Genomic DNA, 10,197 nt, shown 5'->3' with positions numbered 1-10,197 from the left:
CCAATCTTTATGAAACTTGATCTGAATATTTGTTCTAACAATAGATTGAGTGAGTTTGAAAATGGCTATGGTTTGTTGAAAAACATGGCCGCCAGGGGGGGGGGGCAGTTGTCCTTACATGTATATGGCTTTAGTGAAAACTTGTTGACACTATATTAGTCACATTTATTGGCTAATCTTCATGAAACTTGGTCAGAACATTTGTCCCAATGAAATTTTGCCAGAGATTGAAGCTGGGTCATATGAGCTCAAAAACTAGGTCACAAGGTCAAATATAAAAAAACATGTTAAAAGTCACTTTTTTAGTCCAAAATAATCCTCATGAATCAGCTTGCATTTTTTTCAGAATAGTCTAGTTCCTTTGGCTTTCAGGTGAGCGCCTTAGGGCCTGATGGCCCTCTTGTTTATTATTTTATGTTTAACATATTTTATTTCGCAATTGCATCTTCATACAATTAGAATACTTACAATAATGTTTTGCAATCAGACATAAAAAACAGCAACAAAAATACATGTTATGCATCCAACACGTATCTACATGTAAAGTTATTTGTTATAGTAGTCATCAATAACAAAGCATATATGTTAGTGAAGTATCTTGTAAACATCAGAATTACATGAAGTAGTTTTGTGTTGAAAAGTACATATACAAAAAACATAAAGAAGGAAAAAAACATTTAGTGTGTATAGACAAAATAGAATGTGTACATTATAATAACAGATGAGAAGGCATATAGACACATTAATATGTGCATACAGTTATAATTTTTAACTGTAAGCCCTACAATTACACTACGTGACCCGTGTGTTTTGCCGCGATTCTCGCATCACCATGATCGCTGCAAAGTAACAAATCGCAGTGATTCAGAGCGACAAGAAAAGTTGGGGGATGTCTCGGTGATTCATGGTGATTGTCGCGTGATGTATTTTTCTGTGAGGCAATCAGCGCGAATCACCGCGAACCGCCATAATTCACCTTTTTTCACGATCAAAATATTTTATCATGGTTTTTGATGGTTGACCATGATATTTGATTGTCAGCCATCAAAAACCGTGGTATTTTAAAAATATTTTATTTTTGAAAGACCATCCAACTATCCCACCCAAGAATCTTCCCCCCTCATTTTTTTTCATTTTTATTTCTTATTTTTGGAAGATAATGTAATAAATGACCACACCCTCACACTATACACCCCTCTCCACCCCACCCCTCCATCTTTTTTCATTCAAGTATTGAGATAAGTCCCTTCACCTTTAAAAAGAAAAATAGATGAGCGGTCTGCACCCGCAAGGCGGTGCTCTTGTTGTATTCGGCACAGTAAAACCACAAAAGTATTACAATTTTCATAAATAAGGTCCCAAACATGTTTTTGAATTGTTAACTTGGTAACATGGCAAATTTGCATTATTAGTTTTATATTTGTATTAAATGTATTTATCTCAAATAATGTTAATGAATCATCATAATTTATGATTGTGTTGGTGTGTTGACATCATTAAAACACATTTATGTATCATTTGTTGAAAAAAGCCGTATTATATGTTAACAATAATGTTAGATTCAAAATAATATAAAGCACATACTTACCACTTTAGAAGTCAAAGTAGTTTTCTGCACAATAATTAGGTCAATGTAAAATTTGGGTCAAATGGGGTCAAAAACCTGGTCAGCAGCTTAAAGGTAACACAAAACTAATTGTACCACTTTATGACTTGGTCAAAAGTTTTATAATGATAATATCATAACAAAGATCAAATCTAAGTCATGGGTATTCAAAACTTTAAGGTCACCCTGCGCAAAATGCCTTATTTGTGAACTAATTGTAATGAAGCATAGCATGAATGGTTAAGAGTCTAATGGTTTAGGTTCTCATGATGTACATGTATAAACACTTAATAAGCATCGATAGTTTTTGTATGTTCAGCTGAATGTATCAAGCGGACAAAGAGGACAAAGAAATAAAACATATTGTGACAACATTATTTCATATAACTTTTAATGTTGAAAAATGATATTCATATCACAATTAACAGGCTATATGTAAACAATATAATCAAAGGGACGTATTTTAAACTGTGTAATAAATGGACAGAGATGGTAACCACTGACTGCCGACAGAGTATTTCCAATTATTCGCTGTTTAATCAGTTGCATTGATTGTTCTGGTAGAGACTTGATTATTGGTGACTTTCTTATCCTACGACGATGAATTGATTGTATTCAATCATCATGACATCACTAGTTATAATATGATAATATTCTGAACCCATTTACTATAACGATGATTTAACAGAATTGCATTATTCTGTGTCATCTAAAACATATTTAAGTGGCTAAGTAACACTAAAATTATAAGATTAACTCTTTTATGTATGTACAGTACAGCCAAGGCGGAACAAACATATTTCGCGATCCGCGGCGGCAAGGCGAAACGAGTCGATGCCGCGTCAGCTGTTGAAGCCGCGTATGTATGCGGCGGCAAGTCGAATTTCGCCGCGAAGCTTCGCATCTGTCTGCCGCTGCATGCCGAGGCAAGCCTTGATCCGCGACATGACGCCGAGTGGATGCGTACATGTATCATAAAATAAACGATCTTTTTTAAATGATTAGTTGTTAAAAAAAAATAAAAGAACATTTATAATAATATGTCAAATCATAATATTTAATGTGCGTGGATTCAAAATAAAATAGATAACATAGTTAATAAAAAAAAGCGTGCTGTTGTGTTTTTAGTGAGTGCATTCCCGTTTATAAACAAATTGTTGTAATCCTGAACATTTAACAAAAATCTAAGTCATCAAAACAAAACACGATAATCAAGGGCATGTATTAATTCAGTTTCAATAATAATTTATCTTTGTCATTTTTAGAATCGGCTTAAGTAGTTTAAGTTACTTTGTGTGCGTCTATTAAAGCGGGTATATACGATTTTGTCAAATATTTATGAATTTATATAAAATGTGTAAAAAACTTATTATATATATATTTCAATATAAATTAAAATAAAAGTTAAGAAGAACATGTGTCGAAAAATGCAAAATAAGCCAGATATTTAATTCTGAAATTGAAAACGGCTGTACAGCCGAATTCGCCAGCATGTATACCATAAATGTACGATGTGAATCTTAACTTAGTTTAATGTTAACGTTTAACACGAACACTAACTCCAATTCTAATACAAAGACGAATGCTTCGTTATTGTAGGAAAATATGTACGTCACAATCGGCTCGGGGCGCTAATTTGTCTTTGCTGCATTTTTTGAAATTCGACTTTAATGTATAATTTTTCTTGCCTATTTTGTGTTATTGTAACATATTTTATCAATATATTACAATTAAACACATAAAAAAATCGTATATACCCGCTTTAACTGCACCGTTTCATTATTATTTTATATTGAAGTGATATTATGGGCATTTTTCACTGTTGAATTGAACTGAAAAGAATAAACAGGTCAAAAGAGTTAGTGAAAATGTGGTTACTGACAATTAGCTGCAACTCATCTTGCTACCGGCTGTTTATAAAATTAGATATTTTTTAGGACTGGACATTCTTCTAAGCCGAAATGATCCATAAAACAAAATAGTGTCTTTGTGTCGTTTGAACGAATCTGCACTAAAACTAAATTCACATCGTAAATCGGATACTTTCTGTCGTAATTAGTTGGGAAAAACGAAAGTGGGAAAAACGAAAGTACGGTTGATATACAAATGCATTACTTTCTCTTTCCTGAATTTTGTTTTAGTATGTTGATGCTGCATTCACAAATATAAGTGTATCTTAAGTAAAAACAAAAACAATAAATAACGGTTGCAATAGACACCTATTAACTGTTAGATGACCATTAGAAAACTTTAAATGATCAACAAACATACCGGTATTTGTTTTTGGTTTTATTTTTACGACAACAGGTATTATCATATAAGCATATTTAGTGTGCCTGGCAAGTAAGTAAGTTTCCTGCCTGTAAAGAATGTATTTCACACATTAACAAGGTCACGTAATTACCGGTATGTACGATTGTTTTTCCTTTCATATCGAGACATCAAGGCGACCAGGGAGCTGTTTTCGCATCTACGAGTGGTCAAGGCTCAAGAAGATGGGTGGATTTATAATTGCATGTTGTTTTTGCTATTATATTTGAGCAGAGTCAATTAGCAGTTTAAAGCCTAATCAATTATAAAGACTTAATTGTTATTGTGTCAATTATCAGCTCATTATCACTATTGTTTGAAAATGCGTATATAAGCTTGTTTCATTCAGTTCATATTATGCAGTTGATTTTGTTTACTACTGCGTATTTGGATTTACTGCGAATTATAAACTTGGTATATTTTCTACAGTGTTTGTTGTGATATTGTTTGTGCGTTTAGGATTTATGCAATCAAATAACAAAAGTTATTTGTAATAAAGAGTTTTGCCATTTACTTCCGCTTACGTTGTCCTTGTAACACTGCTTGAATAAAACAGCCAAACACTGAAAATGAAATACAAATATGTTAATAACAAATTACCGGTAACTCTACATCGTGTTTAGAAGCTGTTACCACACACGTTATAAATTACTTCCGACTTACGCTGTCCTTGTAACACTGCTTAAATAAAACAGCCTTACACTGAAACGGAAATAAAAATATGTCACTACATGTACATGTACATTCAAACACATAAACCCTACATCGTGTGTATATAGAAGCGGTAACCATTATATTTTGCAAATATCTAATTAAAGGCTTTATTTAGAATAAATATCGATATATTTAAAGACGTGATATTATATAAATATTCTGTAAAGCATCATATAAAAATCATATCCGCTTATAAAAGTAATATTATGGGCACATTTAACTGTTGAATTGAGCTGAAAAGAATAAACAGGTCAAAAAAGTTTGTTGAAATGTAGTTACTTTATTATAGTCAATATTTTACACGACTCATCCAGTCCTCTAATAAAAATGGATCTGTAAAACAAAATAGTGTCTTTGTGTCGTATGAACGAATCTGCACGTAACCTAGATTTACATCGTAAATCGAATAATTTCTGTCGTCAGTTGTCAAAGTACGGTTGATATTCAAATGCATTATTTTCCTCTTTCCGGGATATTGTTTTAGTATGTTGATGCTGCATTAAGAAATATAATAAGTGAAAACACAAACAATAAACAACGGTTGAGATAGGCATTTGCACCTATAAACTGTAAGATGCACATGATATCATTTTATAACATGAAACTAATAACTATGAAAGTGGCGTAAATCTAGGTTTCTATGCTACACAAATGAACATGTAGATGTACAAATGTATATGTATTCACTTGATCCGCCGCGTCGTTGCGCAGAACGATGCCGAGTGCCGCGGGGATTCGCCGCGTGAACACACGATTCGGCCGCCGCGTACTAATAATCTTGCCATGGCGTAGCCGCGGATAATGTTTTTTCCGCCTTAGCTGTACTGTAACTAGTCAATTATGATCCTGGATATGCCACATTCCACATCCCTGAGGGATCTTATGCTTTGAAACATTTAAATAGCCAAACGACTACTTATAACGTGTTATATTCTGCAAAGACTTGTTACTTAGGTTTTTGTGTTGCCTGACTATGGTCAGGGGACATATATGTGTTAATTGCGTCGTCGACATCTTCGGCGTCACACTTTTCGAAAAAGGCTCACAACTTCTGTGTCCCTTCAGATATTGCTTTCATATGTGGTATGCATGTGTATCTGGACATCACCTTTCCATGCACATACAATTTTAACCCCTGTGGCCTTGGCTTTAAATTTAGGTCAGTTTTCAGGTTTCAATCTGCGACCGCCATTCGAAAAAGGCTCATAACCCTTCTTGTGCTGAATTGTTTTATGAGGTTATATATCCCATTGCTGACTTGTTTAGGCCTGATAATGCTAAATTGACCTACTTCACTTGCATTACATGTTACATTGGTTTTAAGTGTCCAATTAATACACAATTTGCCATGTGAACTCGTCACACATTTTGTTTGACGATAATCATACCGTGTACACATTTGATCGATCTGTTGCCATGGTTACCATAGAAACAACGATAATGTAACACTGGCAGCTCCAAAATGTGGGGGCAGAATCCCAACAAAGGCACTGACAGTTACAAGTTTATTGAGTGGATTTATAATAAATATACGAGCGTTGAAACTGATCTGTAACTGACCGTCCTGAAAATATACAAATTATCAATATGCATATTTAATAATAAGGTTACAAATTAAAGATGGTTACCGTGGTAACCATACTCAATAATTATACATACACATCAAACTCATATTCATCTTTAAAACATAATGGTATGCTGTGTGGTGGTTCCAATCAACATATTAACATACAAATGGCATATTAAGATAACATTAATTATCTTAAAACATAGGTATCCTGAAAACAACACAGTGACAATAACAATAGTGTTTATACATCGTTACTTTGACAAACTGCACATCTTACTTACGGAGTATAAGCTTCTCTCGACCTGGTCTCTCTCAGCCTTGGGGGAGGTTAGCACTGTGACTGCTGTAATATTAATATTTCAAGGTGAAAGTGATGTGCAACAACCAATGTAAAAGTTATTGACAGCCCAATAGTTTTATCAAAAAGGAAAGAAGAAAATAGAAGCGAGTTGGGCCATAAATGCAGGAAATACACAGGGACAGATACCTTTAAACAAAGATCACCATACCTGGCACAAAGATGTCATAAAACATGCAAGATTCCAATTGATATTTGAACCGTCAATCTCAAAACGTAAAACCAAGTATTATAAACCGGAACTTCTGCGTGTCTAACTAGTCACAACCGATACACCACCTTACATACAAGAAATTGGTTACAAAACACTAATTTTATAGACCTGTTACATTCTCCCCCTCTCCGAAAATCAAGTCGTCACGACTTGAACCTATGCTCACTAATATTAAGCACATAAACAACACCGATACCAAACTGGTAGTACTTCTACTTATAACAGTAAAAATTTTTTACTTCTAGTAAGTAATTAATTACTTACTACTCTAACCATGTCACTGGTATTGAATTGTTATTATTATGATTATATACAACATTTCCTCATAATAATGTCTAGTATTTACAGTATTTACTGTCTCTGGTTTATGTCCAAAGTGCAAGCTTATCTGCAATAAAGACAAACGCAAAATTCATTAAAAACAACATATAAATTCACTTAAAAAATATTTTAAAAACAAATAAAAAATACAATTATCAGGTTATGTTGCTCTCCCCTCTCTTGATAATTGCTCCTGCAATAAATTGGAAAGTATAAGTATACAAAATTACTTTACAAATACTCATGTATCGCTCACCAATCCATATATCATACAAAGTTTAAAATCAATAAAACAATTATCATTGTTTGAGCAATGCTCTTAACAATTCAGCATTACTATTAGTACTTTGTAATTGCATTTCTAGCAATCTGGTCATATCCTGTTGCTGTCCCACATGGTAAGACTGAAACCAAACTGGTTTCTTTCTTGTTCTTGTTGAACGTCTAGTTTCCATAGATGGGCCTAGATTAGATGCAGCTTCTATTTGGTCTTCTACTGGGTTTTCCTTAACTAAATTAACTTCTTGTTCCCCTTCTTGTCCATCAGCATCAGTTCCTTCTTGTACTACTTCCTCCATTTCTGTAGACACAGAAGATGACGTAGTTGCTCTTTTATCTTTGCTTTGTTGACCGGCCGGTCTGTCTGTATTCTTTTTTACTACATAATAGTTGTCGAAATCCGATTCACTCGATTCTTCACGCCTGAAGTTCTCTAAACTTTCAGATTTTCTATAATCATGATCACCCTTATCTTTTCGTTTTACATCTACAATAGAATCATCCTTGGATTTCACTTTATTTCTAGGTTTTGGAACAGGTTTCTTTGCCACTGCTTCCTCTGCTGCATCTTGCTTTTCTTCTTCCTTTAATAGTAAAAGGTGATTGCGGTGTAAGGTTTTTTCATTACCACTGGTACTTTTCACAACGTAGACAGGAATGTCCTTATTTGGTTGACTTATGACTTCAAAAATATCTTCCTCAAATTTATCAGCTAATTTATGTGGTTTCGAAAATGCAAGGACTTTTACTAATACTTTGTCACCAACATCTATAGTGACTGCTTTTGCCTTCCGATCATAATTACTTTTTTGTTTTGATCTGGACTTGTTCAATGTTTGATCTGCAATTTTCCAGCATGTTTCTAGTCTTGACTTTAAGTCTTTAACATACTCATTCGACACCAAATCATCATTGTCAATGTGGAACATAGAATCAACCGGTAACTTTGGTGTTCTACCAAACATTAACTCAAATGGTGAGTATCCTGTTGACTCATGTCTTATGCAATTGTATGAGTATACTAAAGATGGCACAAATTTCTTCCAATTTTGTTTCTTTTCTGGTTCAAGAGTTCCCAGCATGTTAATCAATGTTCTATTGAATCTTTCTGCACTTCCATTGCATTGAGGGTGGTAAACCGTAGTTCTTACTTTAGAAATTTCCATGAGTTTGCACAATTCATGAATTACTTCAGACTCGAAGTTTGTACCTTGGTCAGATAATAATCTGGTTGGAACTCCAAAATTAAAAATAAAATTGTTTAAAATGGCTTCCGCGGTGGTCTTCGCGGTCTGATTTTTTGTAGGGACTGCAATTGCATATTTTGTAAAATGGTAGTGATTATAAGAATATTGCTAATTCCTCCTTTGCATTCATCAATTTTTAGAAAATCTGTACAAACTAATTCTAATGGGTAAGATGACTGAATATTCACCAAAGGTGCCTTTATATTGGTAGAAGACTTCCTTCGTATACATCTTGGGCAATTTTCTACCCATTCAGCACAGTCTTTGGTGTAACTTGGCCAATAAAATCTATCGTGTATCAGTGAAATAGTTCTTTCTTTTCCAGGATGGCCAACCTGGTCGTGTAATCCCTGAAGAACATCTTTCTTGTAAATACTTGGTAAAACAAGCTGTTTCACATGTGTTCCATTTTCAGTCATTTCCCGGTACAAAAGTCCACGAATAATTTTAAATTGTTTAAAATGTCTTGACATTGTTTGGTGTTGTGTGTTCGTTAGAACAGATTTCTTTGGAAACTGTTTATCAAGGCAAGCCCTCAACCAGACACCAACAATAGGGTCATTTCTTTGACTATTTCTCAATTCCCGTAACTCGACCTGTGCCATTTTTTCCCCTGTTTCTTCCATAACATCTAAAATATTCAATGTGCTGCAGGGTAAGATTTCTATGTATGGTATTGTTTGTATTGAATTACATATGGCTTTTATACTTATATTTTCTATTGTTTCAAAGTTTTTTGTATTGTCCTGTTGTAACGGGTATCTAGACATAATGTCTGCATCTGTGTTCTTGTTTCCAGGGCGATAAATTATGTCAAAGTTGTAGTCACTAAGGGCCGACACCCATCGCTGTCCAGTTGCTTCGAGCTTTGCTGTAGTTAAAATATGAGTAAGAGGATTATTATCTGTGTACACTTTAAATTTTTGTCCTATTAGATAGTCACTGAATTTTTCTGTTATTGCCCATTTCAAAGCTAGAAATTCTAATTTGTAAGCTGAATAGTTTCTTTCCGATTTGTTAAGGCTACGACTAGCATATGCGATGACTCTTTTCTTGCCATTTTGTTCCTGGTAAAGAACTGCACCAAGTCCTGATCCAGAAGCGTCGGTATGCAATTCAAATGGGGAATCAAAAATTGGATACCCTAATATTGGTGGAGAAGAAAGAAATTCTTTCACTTTGCTGAATGTTTTTTCATGGATTTCTTCCCAATTCCATTCTATCTTGTTCTTTATTTTTCCTTTCTTTTCACTTGTTGGGGGTAAAAGATCTGATAATGGTTTTGTTATGGAACTGAATCCTTTAATAAATTTCCTGTAATAACCAGCTAGTGCTAAAAATGATCTTAACTGATCTGGATTAGTTGGTCTAGGATAATTTTTTACTTTTTCACATTTCTCAGGATCTGTTTCAATGCCCTCTTCACTAACATAGTGACCCAAAAATTTAACTTTTTTCTTTAAAAATTGACATTTGTTAGGTGATAGCTTTATTCCTGCTGCTTTCAAATGCGAAATAATGAAATTTAAGCGCTGCAAATGTTCTTCATACGTGGAGCTGAATATTATCACGTCATCC

At 34.0% G+C, this 10,197-nt stretch overlaps 1 protein-coding gene across 1 annotated transcript; it reads right to left on the bottom strand.

Moving 5' to 3' along the window:
- Positions 1-6,121: 6,121 nt before the first annotated feature.
- LOC127864726 (uncharacterized) lies at positions 6,122-8,695 on the bottom strand. The gene is made up of 3 exons (XM_052404611.1): positions 6,710-8,695; positions 6,482-6,543; positions 6,122-6,194 (listed from the first exon to the last, which is right to left on the bottom strand). Exon 1 carries the CDS (start codon positions 8,536-8,538, stop codon positions 7,393-7,395), a length of 1,146 nt encoding a protein of 381 aa, XP_052260571.1. The 5' UTR covers positions 8,539-8,695; the 3' UTR covers positions 6,122-6,194; positions 6,482-6,543; positions 6,710-7,392.
- Positions 8,696-10,197: the final 1,502 nt, after the last annotated feature.

This window comes from Dreissena polymorpha, chromosome 1 (genome assembly GCF_020536995.1).
Source record: "Dreissena polymorpha isolate Duluth1 chromosome 1, UMN_Dpol_1.0, whole genome shotgun sequence".
Taxonomy (NCBI): domain Eukaryota; kingdom Metazoa; phylum Mollusca; class Bivalvia; order Myida; family Dreissenidae; genus Dreissena; species Dreissena polymorpha.
This window is presented reverse-complemented; position numbering and strand designations above follow the sequence as displayed.